General features: G+C 39.3%; 1 protein-coding gene across 4 annotated transcripts in view; it reads right to left on the bottom strand.

Moving 5' to 3' along the window:
* The window catches only part of LOC129194028 (kynurenine 3-monooxygenase), a 30,273-nt gene that overhangs the window by 1,904 nt on the left and 8,490 nt on the right, over nt 1-19,879 (bottom strand). Inside the window, exons 7-17 of one of the 4 annotated variants that reach the window (XR_008573669.1) lie at nt 18,883-18,970; nt 15,867-16,032; nt 15,713-15,784; nt 7,055-7,176; nt 6,470-6,617; nt 6,330-6,387; nt 6,155-6,237; nt 4,793-4,894; nt 4,639-4,698; nt 2,256-2,455; nt 108-234 (exon numbers count right to left, since the gene is read on the bottom strand). Coding sequence is in view for 2 of the 4 variants with exons in the window: in XM_054798916.1 (XP_054654891.1) it covers nt 2,309-2,455; nt 4,639-4,698; nt 4,793-4,894; nt 6,155-6,237; nt 6,330-6,387; nt 6,470-6,617; nt 7,055-7,176; nt 15,713-15,784; nt 15,867-16,032; nt 18,883-18,970 (1,046 nt within the window). In the remaining 2 variants the exon portion in view is untranslated. Of the gene's footprint in view, nt 1-107; nt 235-1,886; nt 2,456-4,638; nt 4,699-4,792; nt 4,895-6,154; nt 6,238-6,329; nt 6,388-6,469; nt 6,618-7,054; nt 7,177-15,712; nt 15,785-15,866; nt 16,033-18,882; nt 18,971-19,879 lie in introns of those variants that run through there. The other 3 variants (XR_008573670.1, XM_054798916.1, XM_054798915.1) reach the window with 3 other exon arrangements.

Raw genomic sequence — 19,879 nt, forward strand, 5'->3', positions numbered from 1 at the left:
ATTAAAAATGAAAAATGAAATCCCTGCACATTTGCGATTTAGTATTCACAGCCCAATTTGCAGATTTTTGGTCGAAAAATATTTCTTGACTTTTTTTGAACATTTACCATCCATCCATCAATCCATCCATTTTCTTCCGCTTATCAGCAGTCTCAGTAGGGAAGTCCAGACTTCCTGGTCCCCGACCACCTCTTCCAGTTCCACGGGGAGGACACCAAGGCGTTCCCAGGCCAGCTGTGAGACATATCGTAAATCACGGTGTATAAACCGCACTTTTTTTCCACCGGTAAGAAGCAAAAAATCGAGGTGCGGTTTATACACGATGACAGGTCTGTGACCAGACTCGGTACGGGGGAAATTGACAAGAAGCCCATTTTAGAATAGTCGTCTGTGGGTCAGACAGTTGCTTTGACTTTAGCGCCCTCTGCTGTACAGCTGCTGAAAATGCTTGTGTATGCAACTAACTTATCTGACAGCTGTCTGTATTTTCACACAGTGAAACGATCTCTATATACACTGAAGCTAACCTAAGCTTCCATTAAACATTGCAGTTGTAAAATACAATACAACGTTGGAGTTTATTCAAACTCACACTGAAGCAATGCAGCGTTGTGTGTTATGTACAATACATGGATAACTGATCCGCATGCGCAGAACGTCGCTCTATCACCGCTCGCGTCACCACTAAACCAACAATCGCTACCGTTAAATCAAGGCTAAAGCAACGCCGGCTTCAGCGGTGCACCGCTAGGACAACGCCCGTGTTTTCAATTTTTTTTTCCTATTTTGTGCGCGGTGACGAGCGTTGTCGAAATTCGGCCCCTTCTTCCTACCGTTCAAGGGACGCTACAGCAAAGTTCGGGCGATGTGACCAGGCCTGTACCCTCTCAAAATGCCAAGGTGATCTTTCACCGCAGCGTTCAAACTCTCCGTCTGCTGGTATGCAGAAGAGTTTGGGAACCGGGCAGCAGGACGGCAGCACGGTGTGGACGAGTCAGTCATCCGGCGTTGGAGAGCGGACATCATCGGCAAGTTGACGGCAAACTTTTCTTACATGAATTCCATTGCAGATTAATTGATGGACGGCAGATTTCTCCTTTCTTCTTCTTTTTGAAATTGCTTAGTACCTTTACGCATGTTGATTTGAGATGAAAGAGTTGGCAAGCATTTATGAATTACATTTTTTTTTTTCCCCGCCGTGAGCTTGAAAATGGGGGTGCGGTTAATACACGGGTGCGGTTTATACACCGTGATTTACGACAATCACTCCAGCATGTCCAAGGTCTGCCCCGGGGCCTTCTCCTGGCTGGTCATGCCCAGAACACCTCACCAGAGAAGCGTCCTGAAGGCATCCGGACTAGATACCCAAGACATTTCAACTGGCTCCTCTGGATGTGAAGGAGCAGCGTCTCTACTCTGAGTCGCTCCCGGATGACCGAGCTCCTCACTCTATCTCTTAGGGTCCAGCCACCCTACGGAGGAAACTCATTTCAGCCGCTTGTATCCGCAATCTCGTTCTTTCAGTCACAACCCAAAGCTCATGACCATAGGTGAGGTTGGGAACATAGATCGATCGGTAAATTGAGAGCTTTGCCTTCCGGCTCACCTCTCTTCACCACGACGGTCCGGTACAGCGACCACATTACTGCTGATGCTGTGCCGATCCGCCTGTCGACCTCACGCTCCAACCTTCCCTCACTTGTGAGCAAGACCCCGAGATACTTGAACTCCTCCACCTGGGGCAAGACCTCGCTGCAAACCCAAAGGGTGCGATCTACCCTTTTCCGACTGAGAACTGTGGCCTCGGATTTGGGGGTGCTGAGTCTCATCCCAGAAGCTTCACACTCAGATGCAAACCGCCCCAGTGCATGCTGAAGGTCACAGCCCGATGAGGCCATCAGGACCACATGGACTCCTCTCCATGCCTTGGCTGTGCCTAGAAATTCTGTCCATGAAAATTATGAACATTTACCATATTCCTGCAAATAGTGGCCTTTTATTAAATGCCTTTAATAGATACAAAATAGTTTGCCGATTGATTTATGCCATGCTTTTGTTCTATCAAATATTAAACATTGTATCCTGTCTCTGCCTTGTTTAATAGTAAGAGTTTTCACAAATACAACTGTACAAAAAGGTGAATAGTAATAAAGAATGTACTACTGGGCTAATTTTCACATGATTAATCTCAATAATGAGTTTAATTGAACATGAGTTATGACATTTGGTCTCTCTGAAGTGGATGACTAAATTACCGCAAGTCAGGTTGTAATCACCGCAATCAGGTCAGAGAAATGGTGCCGAGTACTCAAGAGGTCCCAAATGGTGTGAGCTTGTTCCAAACTTTCTCAATGGTGATGCAGAGCTTGTTGATGTCTGGGGGATTTTTAATGAGAAGGTAAGAGCCTCCCAAAATTGCTCCTGCTGCACCAAAAAACAGTCCACGATTTATCACCTGTAAAAATACACACAAAATATTTCCATTTTGAATTCCATGCAGTCAGCTAAATGCTTGTATACACAAAGTCCCTACTAACGAACATCCGACGTGCGAACATTCGGAGATACGAACACAAGCCGACTGGTCTATATTTTCATGTGTTTTGCCTTATAAGTCCATATTTATACTGCTAGATGCTTGACCAGCAGAGGGCACTGTGACACTGCCAATGGGACCAACAGATACAGGAAGACGAGGAGGAGAGAGGAAGGCTAAGAGTTTTATGATACAACCCCGACAGAGCGTGTGATTAAAGTTTATGAAGAGTTAATAGGCCTGCTTAATTCTACACCACCCACAGAACACTACCTCTTTTAGAAGAGTCTAACGACGACGACAACTTGTCCTTTTTTTCAATAACTCCTCCTCCTCCACCACAACCAACGACGTCTGCTCGACCACTCCTCTTCAAAGGTAAATAATTGCATTTTCTTTTGTCATTATTTGATTTTTCTTTGTAAACGCTGAACTGTATTACAGCTCCTCTATTACTAAAGTTTTCAGGCGTCCAGTCCAGTCCAGTCAGTGTTTGTTTTTGTTTTTTTAATAACATGAACAGACCACTCCGTAGGTACAATGTACTGCGGATATTGCTGATTTCTCTCCTTCACAGCTCGTAAAAGTTGTTTCGCCCTTTGGCCACATCCCTACAAGTTCAGGCAATTTAGGAAAAGGTACAAAAATACTTGCTCCATCCATTAGGCCAGAATCCATCAGTGAGGGTCAGCTCCAACAGTTCACAAGTGCTGTGGTAGCTGGCAAGCACGTCCATACTCAAGAATGATATATTTGAAATGTTTTGTGTGAGAATGAAAGGAGAATTCACCCCCATGCTCACTGCTACTTCAAAAAAACACTAGGTGCAGTTTAAAAGGTGAAAGGGTTAAACTAATGCTGAAAAACACAAATACTGTATTACCTTCAACCGTAGCCGCAAACAGCTGTTTATATGAAAAGGATTCATTCGTCTTTTATTTGTATTATTAGATTATTATACATTTAGGTTCAGTTTAATACCTTAGTGTATTTCGGTCTAATAGCTTCTCATGGGAATGCTTTCATGACACCACCACTCACATAGCACAACTAGAGTTGCACAACACTCAAAGATAACTGATGGAAAAGTACTGACGGGAGAAGATAGTAAACAGAAACGCTGTCAGCATTGTTAGAACCAGTTTGAGCTAGTCTCTCACACACAAGCTTAACTGTTACAGTACTTTCCAGACACACGAGCTTAACCTTCACTTTATATAGGGGTACGGCAACTGTTATATAGACTATGTGTACTTTCATTCTGGGATCTTCTTCGACCTTCAGCATTGATGATAGAGTCCAGCGCTGTAACCAAATATATTGCTCTTTTAACACAATTTGAACACCTTTTAATTTGTGTGATCATTGATTACTTCTCCAATAGCTATGTGGTCCCAAGAACTAGGAAGAAAAGCTAAAGAGAAGGGATAGCCTTTACTGTATAAAGGCTTGTGCATGGATGGAGCAAAAAGAGGCTTCTCAATGGAGACAGAGACTTTCATTTTCAGCAATGGAATGGTTAACCATTCCAATGGTCACTGAAGAGTCGCTTCACATCGAGAGGAGCCATTTGAGGTGACTCGGGCATCTAGTCCAGATGCCTCCTGGAATCCTCCCTGGTGAGGTGTTCTGGGCACTCTCAGCCGGGAGGCGGCACAATGGCAGATCGAAGGCACGGTGGAGGGATCATTTCTCACAGCTGGCCTGGGAACGCCTCGGTGAACTCCCAGTGGAGCTGGACGAGATTGCCAGAGCCTGGGAAGTGTGGACTTCCCTACTGAGACTGCTGTCCCCGCGATAAGCATCCGAAAATGGATGGCTGTATGATTGGAATCTGTCTATAGTGTCCAAACTCTGAAAGAACCACTATCTATTCCTCACAGAGCCTGAGTCACCAGCGCGTGGTTGCTTTGTTTGGTCACTCAATTCAGTGAAATGATACGCAGGGAAAGAGACTAGTTTGTTTGGTGTACTGTTTGGCTGTATGGTAACTGAGACAGTGTAGGAAAACCGACACATATTTTTGGGATTCATTTTTATCAAAAACCAAATCCTACAAAACCCGAGGTTCTACTGCATATGGTATTTAAAAAAAGGCTTACTTTGTCTTGCCAGTGCCAGCGTGCCACAGCTTCATGATACCGTGTCCTGGTGAATGTAACCTGGAGACAGTGGAGAAAAATTAAAGATACTAAAGTTTTAGTTTTAAATGACTAAATGACACATGACATTCTACATATTATAAATTGTACTTGCCATTGTGTAAAGTGGGATTATTTTCTGTGGCATAAGAAAGTGGAGGATGTTATCAACACGTTTTCGGAAAAGGAACCATTTAGAGTTGACATGTGCTCGCATCTGCAAAACAAATGACATGCGAGTTAATTCATTCTTATTTTCACGTAAAAGAATCTCACAACCATATCTAGTCAGAATTGAGGAATAAACAGAACTCATTTAAATCAAAGAGCCACCTTTTACTGTCACTTTTAACGTCAACAACAAGCAGTCTGTAGCAATAATGGGTGATGCCTACCACCGACATGATGAGTGCATGAATGTGAATGATTGTGCAGCCTGTCACATGTCACGGAGCATACATTTCAACATATAAATTGACTCATAAATAGCTTGTGATGAATTTGCTTTTGGGCAAAGTCAGGCAATGTGAAAGATAAGGTTGTATTCAGTTTCCGAAGTGTCTTTGTTTTTGCAATGTCTGTGTCAGTTACTATTTATGTTCCTCATTTGAATTTTACATGAACGTCACAGTCAGTCTACAAGAAAAGCAATGCATACATTTGCATATCGTAGAGTCATTAGATTCATTACAGCTCATTGGATCCGCTTTTGGCTAAATCAAAAGCTGTTTGCTTGCTCTGATGACAACAGAATATTATTCTATGTACATGATAAATACAGTCGCTTTGGATTTTTTTTCTATACAGTGACTAACAGGTATTATAGCAATTTGGTGTTGCCCATTCATAATGGATTTAACTAAAAACTTGATTATTAGGTATTGTTCATATTAGGTCTTGTGAAAACCTTAATTGGAAATACAGAGGCTTTTAAAATGATATTGGATCCCAGTGGGGCACTAAGATTCTCTTAATAAAATAGGAGCCATTTGCGACTCCTGGCTTGTTCTTCCCAGGTCTTTTTTTCAAGGTTTTTTCCATATTGTTCAAAAAGAAAACCAAAAAATATATAAAAATTGGGTAAATACAATATAAGGCAAAATGTAACAAGAAAAAGCGGAAATGTTGATATTAATAACTAATAATAACGTAAGCCTGTGTCATGCGTACCAGTTTTTTTTTCATCTTTTTTACACATAAAAAAAAGTCATCTCCTGAGACCTGAGCTTTTGTCTGCAGTGCATTTTTTATTTCTCTTTGATAATTGGGATAAGAAGGACCTAATAATTATAATAACTAAACTTTGCCTTTGTACAGGAAGTAGTTTTTGCAAAAAATGATGTCCTTACATGTCCACCCAGTCCTGGCCCCTGTCCAACATTTGACATCATAATATCTAACCATCTCTTTAATTGCTGCACTGTTGTGTCTTAAAAGTGTGAAGTCAAGTTGGACACATGAAATAAACATGCATTACTTCTACGTAGTTGTACATGGCCAGGTCTGCGATTGCATGGTCATCTGGAACTCGCAATCTGGTGTACTCAGGCAGTACAGCACCTGTGTACATTCCACAAGGGAAACACTCAGACTCTCCTCGAATTGATTAATCCACTGTCCGTATCACCTTTCATCTTTGTCCGAGCACTTACCGAAATCCTCATTGAACTTCTCCATTACTTCATCAAAAACCATGCAGTCTTCGAAACCCTATGACGCAGAAATGGATAAACAAATCTATTCTTGTAAAAATCTATATTACTGTGTTCTTTCCCCCCCTTGGTACACTTACAGCATTCATTCCCTGCCCGTAGAACGGCACCACTGCATGCGCAGCGTCACCCATAAGGACACATTTGTTTCCAATGTGATATGGGGAGCACTTGATGGAGACCATGGCCTGGGCAGGCAGGCGGAAATAATCCCTTTTGAGAGCATCACTGGGAGGTGCAAATGGAAATAAAAAGTAATTGCAGGACTCATTTGTTTAGACAGCTGGATCCTTGCAAACAATGCACATGTGGGTTTGACTGGCTTCCTAAGGCATCTTTCCCTGCTGAGTAAGCTAGAGCAACTGTGTGTTGAATTGAACAGCCAGAGAGGTTGAAAGAAAGCCTGGAGCACTGGTACAGCTCGTTCTATGTTCTCTGTCTGTCAGCCACAACACAGTCTTCACCTCCAATTAAAACCAGCCGGCACAAAGACATGTAACAGTCTGACTTCAATTTCACGCTTCATAGACCGTGCTCATCTGGCTGGAGTCAACGGGATGACAATGTTCTTAGGATGGCGTGCCAAAGCTTGGATGGGGAAACAAAGGCAAAGGACGATGAAAGGGGAAAGTGGGGGGAGAGGTGGAGGTGAGGAAGTGGCTTACACTCCTATTAATGGTATGGCATCAGGGAAGTATTTCTGGAAAAAACCAATGACTTCATCTCCTTTGGTGATCTTCTGAAACTCTTCAAAGGGCATGAAGAGAGTGCAGGTAAAAGTCTTGTCCTATAAAAGAAGAAGAAGATGGACAGATTTCAGCCCTTCATTTTCAAACAGTCATTGCGAGATGCTCAACAGTATTCATTATACTAGTGTACTAAAAACATACAACTTTAAGTAGAAGATCTACTTTGAAAAGTGCCATATAAATGGGTGAGGCAAAATAATAATATAAAAAAATATTTTTCTAGTGAGCTGTATTATAAATGTTTGGTTTGGTTTAGTTTATTTGAACATGAAGGTTACAATGGAATACATCTCGTGAATCATTCTTTGACAGTTCCACATGTCCAAAAGGAGTAGGAAGAAGCAAAGCTTATTTAATCCTACCCCCCATCCATTCTACATCTAGTACAGTACATGTAGTTCACTTCCTGGATTCCATGTCATGTTTTCAGTGATAGTCAGGATAACACATAATAGATAACGGTGAGATAGCCCTCCCCCCAAAAAAAGAAAGAACATTAATAATAATAATAATAATAATGACCTTTTTTTTTTTTTTTTTTTTTTTTTAAGCACAACAAAGAAAATTATAAAAATAAATAAATAAATAAATAAATAAAAATAAATAAATAAAAAATAAAATTTAATTAAATAAATAAAAAATAAAATAAAATAAAATAAAATAAAATAGTAAAAAAATAAAATAAAATAAAATAAAATAAAATAACAAACCTGACAGAACAATCAGGACTCTTCTGCCTTGTATTTAGCAAACATCAACTGCTTGTATTGTTTTTTGAATTTGCTCATCTCTGTACTCTGTTTGAGTTCTTTACTCAATCCGTTCCATAATTTAATTCCACACACGGAAATGCTGTGGGTTTTCAGCGTTGTTCTCGCATATAAATGTTTTAGGTTTAATTTTCCTCTAAGATCATATTTCTCCTCTCTAATTGAGAAATACTTGATTAGATTTTTGGGTAACGAGTTATTATTAACTTTATACATTATTCTAGCGGTTTGAAAGTGTACTAAATCTGCGAATTTTAATATCTGTGATTTTAAAAATAAAGGGTTTGTATGTTCTCTATACTTGGCATTATGAATTATCCTCACAGATCTTTTTTGCAGTACAGTGAGTGAGTGAAGATTGCTTTTGTAATTATTTCCCCATATCTCCACACAATACGTTAGATATGGTAATACTAAGGAACAGTACAGAGTGTGGAGTGATTTTTGATCAAGAACATATTTTGCTTTATTCAATATAGAGATATTTCTCGCCACCTTTTGTTGTATATATTTAATATGAGATTTCCAACTCATTTTTTCATCCATTATAACCCCAAGGAATTTATATTCTTCCACTTTTTCAATATCCGTTCCATTAATTTGTATTTGGTCGTACGTGTCCTTTCTACTATTATGTATTTTGTACTATAATGTATTATGTAATGTATTTTCTATAAGACTTCAATGTTAAAAAAAAGTAAAAATTGCTGAATTTGCACATTTCCTGATCAAATCTTTCATTTGTTTTCTTTCTTTTCTTGGGAGAATGAACAGAATAAGATTTTCATTGCATGGTATAACTGCTGTTTTACTATGCACATGACAATAAAACTCTCTTGAATCTCTTGAATCTTGAAATACAGGGGAGAAACCTCAGATGAGGCTGCCGCATGCGCCTCTTCTCGAGTTAGTGCGCAAGCCCTACCGAAAGTCTGAGTACACGAGTGCACTGAGTTGGACAATGGCGCCTGTCAGTTTCTCTTTGTCAGCATGTCGTCAATTATATAATTTAGCAGAAACACCATTATACACCATGGCTTTCTACTGCCTGTGTAATGTATTTAATGCAAGTGTGACATCATTATTCTTGCTAATCAGACTATACAATACAGGAAAATGTAATGAACCCGATTTGGATGTTGAACAATTATTTTAATAAAATTACAAATTAAACAGCTTCATCTACTTTTATAAAGTAATCCGTCGTCTAATTATGCTTAAAGTAGAAAAAAAATCACTGAAAAAAAGTATTGGCCTGTATAATATTTCTAAAGTATTTGAAAAACCAGGAAATGTATTAATTAATTACAATTTTACATTTAAAAAATGTAGTAAAATATAGTATTGGCCTCAATTGTGTATGTAGTCAAGTGTATTTAACTACTTAGCAACACAGTGAATCCTGGTTTACACCCGATTTAGCATTCACAACCACACAAATTTGCGGATTTTTGGTTAAAAAAATTATACGAAAATAAGCTTTTCTGACTGCAGAAAACACATCTCATTCACCCTAAGTTAGTAATCATTTATAAATACGTGATAATACAGGTCAAATCTACAGCATACATGTGCCACTGTTAAGAAAGCCAACAGTTTGTACATGTTTATTTCTTTACGCTTTACTGATGTTTTTTTGTGAAATGTTGAGATTTTGCATTTTCTTTGGCAGTCCTTTAAGGCACCATAGTTGCGATGAGACGCAAAAGTGAATGTATAACTTCTACACCGTGACTCCGATTCCATGAGTTGAAGGATCATCTTACATTATCATTCATTATTGGTGAGTACCTATACATTTTATACTTTAAAATGTGTTTAATACGTGTGTGAGGCATTTTGAAGAGAGTCTTGGAGAGTGTAGAAAATATACATTTTTAGTTTAATCTCAATTCCTCAGTTTTTCACCAATTACTGGTGGTCCCAGAACATAACTACACTATCTACTGTATAACAATCTGATTTAATCCTATTACCATTATTAGTTTTAAATGTTGATCAAAATCTATATGTCACAATCTGGTGACGGGCTGATTGGTGTCGGAAGCTTGACCCCCAGTATGCAGAGACGAGACACAACAACAAAAAGCGACAGAGTGGAAGGCTTTGCAAGAAAAACAACACAAGTAACTGTCCACGGCAGAAACGACAGGTAGGGAAAACGTGTAGGTGACACAACCGGCGAGGAGACGAGGATCAGCAGGAACAATGAACCAGCGCCGTCGAATGTGCGGCCTTTTAACCGACACTAATGTTAATTATCCGCAGCTGCGCTGCCACCAGGTGTCAAGTGGTTGCCTCTTCCTCTCTGGAGAAAGCACAGCCCGCCAAAATAAGAGCGCAGGACAGGAGACGCTTGCTCCTGTCCTGCAGTGCATGACACTATATTGAAAAAATGTACAGAAAGTGAACTGTGAGTCACTCGCAAGATTTGTTTGACTTAATTTTTACACCGGACACCCTTCCTCAACTCCCCCATTTATTCCAAGCTTGGGACGGGCACTGGAGCACTGCAGTGGCTGAATGTGCACATGGTTTGTTTGTTACTATCAGTTGGGACCTGTCAATCATTCCTCATTCCCACTTGCAACCATGACACAACTCTACCTAAAATACACTCTGATTCAAAAGTGAGTTGGTTGCCTCAAAAATCCATATCATTTATGCCCAACATTAAAAATTGTACGGACCCCTCAACATATTCTCCAGAAGTATCATGCTAAAATATAGACAAACTCTTTGTGAAAGGTTCAGCAAAGGTCTTTCCTTCTAGTTGAGATGACATCAAGGTCTATTAAATAACCTTTTTTGCTCGTCACAGTACTGATCTGGCCTTAATGTCAGCGCTGAAATATGGTAACAGTGACAATGCTAATTAGCAGCTAATGACATTTAACACTGAAATCTGTCCTTTCCCAAATCTGATGATGGAAAAGAATCATGTGGAAAGAAAGCAGTGTCCGATGCAGAAAACACAACTAGAATCTTAAAATGATGATGCCTTCACTTGGGCAATTGATCCATGTAAATATCCTTAATGGTTTTTTTAATCAAGTGAAAAATAGGAGACAAAGCACAAAGTCGACTGCAGACCTCCGGCAAAGTGGAAAGATTCTTGTTTGCATATCCACACTTTTAATCATTGGTTGACTTTAGTGTGTGCTCAATGCAGAGTTTTGACAGACCTGTTCCAACTCTGGGGAGGGGGTAAACTGCCGTAAAGTGCAATACAATGACTGGCCGCACCTGTGCGATTCAGGCAGTTTTTTCACCATTTTTTTTCCCGCTTCACCATAAGTCGTTAATAATTTATAAATACATTGTAATACAGCTAAAATGTACCACTGTTACAAAGCCAACAATTTTTACACACCATGTCTTCATTTTTCACTGATAATGCTTTTTGTCAAGCATTGAGATTTAGCACTTCGGTGGTCCTTGAACGCACCATAAGCCTAGTTTACACTTGCACGCGTTTTGTTCTTGCAGTGGCACACAATTTGCGTGCCATTGACGTACCAATGATTAAATTAGTCGTAAACAGGTGTAAAGTATGAGGTGTGTCAGAAAGGTTTTAGGACTGTTCATGCTGTTCATATTCTTCTATGTGAGAGGCAACATCCACTGCAGGTTCTTGCCACAGAGAAAGGATGATCAGCCAGTACGTCTACAAAGAGATCTTGCAGCGTTTCCGTCTTTCAGTGCACGAGAAAGGTGAGAGTTGCGGCAGGACAACTTGTGGCTGCTCGCAATGCCATGAGTATCCAACAGTTCCTGGCCGAGAAGAACATTACTGTGCTGGAGCAACCTCCCTACTCACCCAACATGACTCTGTGTGATTTTTTTTTTTCCTCTTTCCCAAACTCAAGACTGGTCATCAAGGGGACCCGTTTTCAAGATTTGGATGATATCAAGATGGCCTTGACGACGAAGCCGCAAAGGATCCCGGAGGAATCCTTCCAGGAGTGCGTGAAGGTGTTGCAGAGAAGGCTGGGAAAGTGCATCAGACTCCAGGGGGATTTGAAGGGGAAATCTTGTAGGTTGTATGCAGCTTGGAGGTCCCCCAGACACCATCCGTAGTCTCATTAGGAGCATGCCCCGACGTTGTCAGGCATGCGTACAAGCACGTGGGGGCCACACAAACTACTGAGAATCATTTTGAGTTGCTACAATGACATTTTAGCTAAATGGACCAGTCTGCTGCATCATTTTTTCACTTTCATTTTTGGGGTGTCTGTGATTTACCCCCTCTATAGGGTGATCATTTTCATTTCTATCAAATTATGTGGCATCATTTTGTTACTAATACATCACCCACTTATTATCAAGAAAGATATTCAAGATCATTTTTCCCCCAGTTTAGATCTGATGTGTTTTCCAAGTGTTCCTTTAATTTTTTTGAGCAGTATATATCAATGCACGTAGCGCAGACGTAAACATCTTTCCGGTTATGTATAACATACATAAATAAATAGAATAAAACACATAAAATGCAGTGATATTTCAGTGTAAACAACCATCAGCATTGTGCAATGATGGATTAATCTGGAGGATTCAGCTTGAGTTTTTTTGTAAACACAGAAATATCATCCATCTAAACATATCTTTGCAGTTTATTAACACGGCAAGACGCGCGCCATATTGTACGCTAACCAGAAAATGTACACAAACAGGCACAATTTGGGCATGAAGTTTCAATGCTAACTGAGACGTACGCTAACCAAGGATCCACTGTACTTTCTTTTAATGTATTTTAAGGACATTCAGTTTTTCCTTCACTCAAATATCTTCAGTATGCAATTTCTACACGTTAAGTGGCATTCAGCAGTTAATTATTATCCAAAACAGGGTATTTTATATGTCACACTCCATGTCAGAGACAGCTCTTTCAAGATATGTCTCCAAGGTCAGGAGTTAATGCTCATGTATAATATTTAGTCTTTTTTTGTGTCAATAATTTGCATGAATTCATACCGCATTTGCTCAGGGAAATAGTGGTTTCCCTGCCTTCCACATATCTGCATAAGACATTATTCACAGAGTTTCCTTGTAAATACGATAATCACCGAACTCCACCCGCTCTACCTAATGGCTGTCATTATCTGCTCATCAGAACAGTTGTTTCCATCAACATAGTTCTCCCAGTGGGGACTGATGTGCACTGATTCTGTTACCATGGTAGCCACAGCAGCAAATACGTGTGCTCTTTTTCTCACAGCCCAAAGCTGTCCTGGGTGCTAAGGACAGTGAGTGACAGTGCTAATGCACTTTAAAGTATGCTGCTTTAACCTTGCCTCACAAGAGACAGTGAAGGAGCGGCTGCTGACTCAGCCATGGAGAAAAATCATTTTGGGATTAAGAAGGACAGGAGAAATGAAGAGAGGTTTTAATGGAAGCAGAAGAGAGAGTCATGACATGGAAGATAACAGCTGTGTGAAAAGTAGGTCAAAACCACAAGGTGGCTTAACATTTTGCAGTGTAAGATTCCTGATGACTAAGTCTGCGCGGGCAAATTAGGCAAACTAATCTTCCGCATGTCTCGGTTTTCGTACGCTGTCTCTGTTATTGTACGGCCAAATAGTGCGCATAGCATAACAAACGCACCTAAAAGCATCTACGCATTGGTGACTCAGTCTCTGTGAAGAATGATAAGCTCCGCTTCTTCCCACTCCTTTTCGGACGCGTTGAATTGTCGAACTGCTGTATTCCTATGTATGGAATGCATGTATGCATGGAATGCATGTATGCATGTTCAAAATGAACTGAAAACTGAAACTGACTGAACTGAACTGAATGGATAGTGGTTCTTTTAGAGTTGGGACACTATAGACAGATTCCGGTCAGGAAATCCTGTAATCAGTAGTCCCTAAGCTTTTTGTACCCATGGACCGGCTCGTTGGAATTTGTTTTTGTTGTTTTGTATCAGGCAGTGTGCTACCATGAATTAACTTGAGGTTGTGAACAGAACAAATATGCACATTAGCACTGAATGACATCATCAAACCTTACTTTTGTGAATTCGAACGTAGTATCAGCATTTGGGACCATATAGAAGGTGAAAGAAAAACGGGTTACAAATATGAGGCGAAAGAAAATACAGTACAGTAGTACATCTGTGCAGTGTGGGAGAAAGCTAGCACATGCATAATGGTGCGTTCAAGGACCGCTCCTCGCACCAAACAACAAAAAAATGCAAAAACTTTGGGATTTCTAACTGTATATTATTTTTGGAATAAAATAATGGCCCACATTCCTAAAATTGATATGCATTTACTAGGGGTGTGACGTGACACCCCTAGTAATTGGGTGAGATTGGGTCCTCAAGAGATTACGAGACTTTAACATTAAGTACAATGAAAAAATACGACTGGACAAACTTTTTTTTATTTAACCGTGTCACAAAACCATGCAGGTGCGTTTTGGAATGTTTATTGTCCCACAAATTAATGCTGAACGATAGTATTGCTAAAATTCATTGAGAACAAAAAAAACACCGTTATGATAACAATAATAATAAATAGTATATGATAATAATGCAATATTTTATATTAAAGTACGAAAGTAGTGTCTGTTACAATAGGATTGTAATGTAAAGATTCCTTAGCTACAAAGGTTGCAGGGGGAACGGTTTAATGGAGACACATAACAGATAGTGAGCTGGGCCAGTGTGTGTAATGATTGTACCTGCTGCAGATATACAGCTCTATCTGTTCACTCTATAGAGCAGAGTTTAATGAAACAGCGTCTGTGTGGCTCTTCTGTTGCCTCCCCTTCTCCTCCCTGCACTAATTTCTACTGCATACAGTATTTACTTTGTTTCTGCGTGTAAAACTAGAATTATTCTCAATAAAATGTGTTTTGTGTTCATTTAGTTGGGTGTCTTGAACGGATTAATTGGATTTACATTATTTCTTATAGGAAAAATGTATTCAGCTTTTGTACGTTTTCATTTTCGTCTGACCTTCTGGAACAAATGACAGTAATCCTTCATTTATCACCAGTAATTGGTTCCAGACTCGACCGTGATAAGTGAATTTCTGCAAAGTTGGATTCATTATTTATGAATGGAATATTTTCGTAGTTAGAGCACGGAAAACCTGTTCACAACCTTCCAAATACGTTTTTTAACCTTATCCGAGCCCTCCAGACATGAACTAACACCCCTATAGTCACCTTTACACTCGTATTGCCCGATATAATAGACATAATGACTGAAAATAAGACATTTGAGACATAAACAAGATAGTGCTTTTTGTGTTCCAGCGGCATGGACAGGAAGTGACGTTGGGGGTTCTGAGTTGAGTTTTAGGTGCAACAGTAGGTTGTGTTACAAATTATTGTGCCAGTTGTGAGATAATTCAAACCAGCAATAAAATCTTGTTGTTCCGGGGATCAAGTCTGGTGATTATGTGTCTCCCTGAACATTACAGTATCATTACTGACATGTAGTGACCAGTGTAGAATACTACATATCACAACATCACTGCCTTACAATTTGTACTGTATTTTAGTTCATTTAGCCATTTTTATGCTTGAAAATGCTTAATTTAATAAACAAAATACATAACATTTGCTTAAACCCACATATTTTGACTAATAATAGGCTGTATTCAACCACAAAACAGCATGATTTATTAATTTATATATTTTGGAAAAAACGTGATAGAGTGAAGCTGCAAAATTCACAGCACAAAGTATCGAGAGACGACTGTAATGACGAGAACTGAGGTTCCGCTGTCATGTGAGGTAATGCCATTTAAAATCATACATCCACACTGACGGGAAGAAAATGAATGACACATACCATGTTGGGGAGCGCAATCATCATGAATGTGTTTCGGGGCCAGATGTGAAGATAATTGGGCTTCATGGCATACTGGGAATGGGCATACAGTACATGCAGGGTCAACACACTTGTTTGTAAAAAATGTGATCCTTGCACTCGGGGATAAACTGACCTCTCCATTGATGGGCGGCATGGTGAGCTCCATGTAGCCGTGAGGGATGTAAGTCTGACTGTAGTTGAAGCGGCTTTGACGAAGGAATTGTTTGCGGACAGCTGAAAAGGCTCCATCACATCCTACAATGAGGTCTGCTTCTATCTCTTGCTTGGACCCATCTGGCCTGATGAGCACAGCAAGGCATTAAAACGTTCACACGCCAGTCATTTCATTAGGTACACTAGCTAAATCTAATGAGAGCCAACACAAGAGCTGTATTTACAATGGCACTACAGGTATTACTCGGGCATTTTCCCCCAGTGTAAATATACAGTATAATGAAATATATAATATGATTTATTAACATAGTAACTGGATTAAAAAATTGAATGCAATGCACAGTGACTGACAATCCCACAATTGCACTCACTGCTGCGCATTGATGCTCCATAATTATATCTTGTGGCAGAAGCAACTCAAACATGATAGCTGATTTTAAACAACATATTGGCCCTCACAAGACCACCAATATCATACTCTGCAAGAGGAGTTTCTGTTTCCACGCATCCAAGCATTTCTATCCGTGATGTTCGTAGTTTTACTTTCACATGTGCTTGTCATTCAATGGCTTGGTATTGATGTTATTTATTTGTACGTTGTTCTTGTTATACGTCTATCTGCCAGGCTTGTTGCTCTACTTCAGCCATCGCTGCGAAATGTTTTTGGACATTAAATGACTTTACCGCTGCATCTTCTCTGCATCGGGTTACTACAAACGGAACAAACTGTAACAAAACATTCCTGTAATAGTCCCTTTACCCAAATCCTCAACAAAATATAATGGATTCTTCATTAGTCCATGAAGCACCTCTCTACATATACTGCAAGTACTGTATATTGTATTTGTAGAGTAATCTAAAAATCATGCTGTGTATGTTTTTAATTTTTTTTAAGTACCCCACTTTGGGAACCTAGGCATTAGAGTGTCCCACAACGGACGGAAACGTAGTTGTAATGCTAGCCTGTGACTCAAATTCCATCTGTTCTATCATCATTCTTTGTCCTTAGTCCTTGTCCTTGGCATTAGTGTACCTATGCATTTTGTAAAATGTGTTTAATAAGTATGCATTTTGTGCATTTTATGCATTTGGTAAAATGTGTTTAATAAGTACGGCTCGTGCTTTGATGCATTTAGCTTGTTAGCTTCTTTTATCGCGTATGAATTGATGAATATCAATTAAAGTATAAAAATGCTCAAGAGCGGAGTCTAATCTAATAATCACAAGTCACTTCAAATCAGTGGCACCTCGGGCATCTCAATTACTTGCGTTTTATTTGCTTTTCACGGGTAGTTCCAAAATGTAACCCACACAAATAGCAAGGCCCTACAGTAATCCCTCACTTATCGCGGTTAATTGGTTTCAGACCAAACAGTGATGAGTGAATTTCCGCGAATTAGGAGTCCTTATTTATAAATGGAATATTTTCATAGGGCATAGAAAACCAAGACAAGTTTTAACATTATTAGAGCCCTCTAGACATGAAATAACACTCCTGTAGTCACCTTTACACTCTTATTACCCAATATAGTAGCCATAATAACAGAAAATAAGACATTTAAGTCATAAAAAACATTCGTGCTTGTGTGTGTTGCTATAAATGTGTTCGGTTATTAGGGGAATTGAGTGGTTGGTGGACAGGAAGTGACGTCGGAGGTTCATGGTTGAGCTTCAGCTTGGCGTGGGTTATGGCTGCAACAGCAACCAGTGTAGGGATTTAGGGTGTAGTAGGGATTTTTATTAGGGGTTATTGTGCCTGTTGTGAGATGATTCAAAACTGCAATAAAATCCTGTTGTTCCGGCAATCAAGTCTGGTGCTTATAAGTCTCACCGAACATTACAGTAACATAATGACCAGTGTAGAACACCACATATCATCCAGGCATCTTTTAATGTGTCTTCTTAATGGCTTATATTTGCATTTTAGTTCATTTTGCCATTTTTATGCTTGAAAATGCTTTGTTTAGGCAAAAAATAGCTAACATTTGCTGAAATATGCATATGTTTTAACAAATAATATGCAGTATTTAATCACAAAACAGCATGATTTACTAATTAATATATGTTTGAAAAAAGGTTATCAAATGAAGCAGCAAAATTTGATGCCCGAAGTGGCAAGGGATTACTGTACTGTATTTCTGATTAATGAAGAGGTTGACGTTTCAGTCAATGCTATTCATAAATTAAGTCTGTTATACGGTTGAATGTGTTCACTGCCTCATTAAACCTTCATTAACATTACATCAGTCTTATGAAAATATAGCCTGGTGATTAGTGAGTAAACTATACAGTATTAGGAGAAACAAGTCATCCATATATAAGTGGCTCTTGAGTACATTTATTTGTACTAGCTGCAAAGAACACATATGAGCTGTCATTTTTGAGCATGTAAAAGCTAATGAAAGGTTGCAGTGTCCTGGATGTGTGACGTGCTCATGTTCCGGTGAGTGTGGAGTTACAGCACACTCACTGCCGTTGACATAAAACCTGATTAAAGTGCATTCACTCGTGACTCATTCACCCATATTTCCAACCGAGTACATTATTGGCAACCAGGCATAACATACTGTAAATAAAACACAGGATGAATATGGATTAATTCAATCCAAGAAACTGTTTGATTCAATTAGACGTGTTGCCCTCCTGCGTACTGCAATTCCCTCGAGGAAAGTCCTTGAGGTGTTTCGCTGTTAATTGGGTTGTAAATTGTGTGCCGCATTTACCTCCAAAGACAACCAATTAGAAGGCTAGTAAAAGTCGCACTTGCAGACTGCTGAATGATTACCACAGTCAAGGCAGTAAACATGTTCAAGGCCGCATGCACTTACATGCAGGTACACGGAGGGAACATAATCAATGATGCCAGAGTTCAAACAAAGAATCCAAATGAGCAGCACCCCCTCCCACATTAGCCTTCATGTATTATGCTTGTGTTTGTGTGTCTTTACACGTGTTCCACTGGTGCCAAGACTTACTTTATGAAGGTCATTAGCCCTGTTTCAACACTCCAGTCCTGTAGTTTGTACTCAAAGTTCAACTTTGTGTTTGCATATCTCTCAGCTTCTGTTGGAGTACAATTACACAAACAAATGAAGCTTAAATCACCAACACATTTTGTGACATAACAACAGCAGTTTCATGTGATGGTAACATCTCAAGGAAACACTGTGGACTTTTAGTGCAAACATATATATAAAGACATTCAGTGAACTTTTACGTCCATCCCCTGCTGAACTGGAACGAGTACCCCATGCCCATTTGTATTCATATTGAAAAATACCTAACACAGCAGTGTATTTTTTAGTGGATATGCTTTTGTGCAAACTAATGGTTCAGGAATATCTTAATGTCTGTTTTCATTCCAGGGGTCTGGTGCAGTCAGATAAGATCAAGTTCAATTAAAAGATAGAACCATGCTGTCACCCATTATCTCACAGCGTAAACCGGAGAAAGTCACCACATAGAAAAAATCTACTTTGAACTGGACACGGACAAACAGCAAAGATTTAAAAAGTTGAATTCTAAAAGCAATAAGACAAACTTAAGATTCAGTACACTCAGGGATTTTGCAGTTACAGTATAGACAAATTAATTTTGTTGAATGGTCATAATTGCTCAAATAAACTCATACGGTAATCCCTCCAACAGTGATAAGTACATTTTTGCAAAGTAGGTTCATTATTTAGAAATTTAATGTTTTTGTACTTAGAGCATAGAAAACCTGTTTACGACCTTCTAAATACGATTTTAACATAATTTCAGCCTTCTCAAAATGAAATAACACCCCTATAGTCACCTCGTCACCTTTTACACCAAATTACTCAATATAGTAGACAACAGAAATAACAGAAAATAAGCCATTTAAGACATAAATAAGACTCATGGTTGTGTGCATTGCTATAAATGTATTCCGGTGCTAGGGGACAGGAAGTGATGTTGGGGGTTCAGAGTTGCGTTATAGCTGTAACAGTA

This window comes from Dunckerocampus dactyliophorus, chromosome 14, assembly GCF_027744805.1.
Source record: "Dunckerocampus dactyliophorus isolate RoL2022-P2 chromosome 14, RoL_Ddac_1.1, whole genome shotgun sequence".
Classification (NCBI taxonomy): domain Eukaryota; kingdom Metazoa; phylum Chordata; class Actinopteri; order Syngnathiformes; family Syngnathidae; genus Dunckerocampus; species Dunckerocampus dactyliophorus.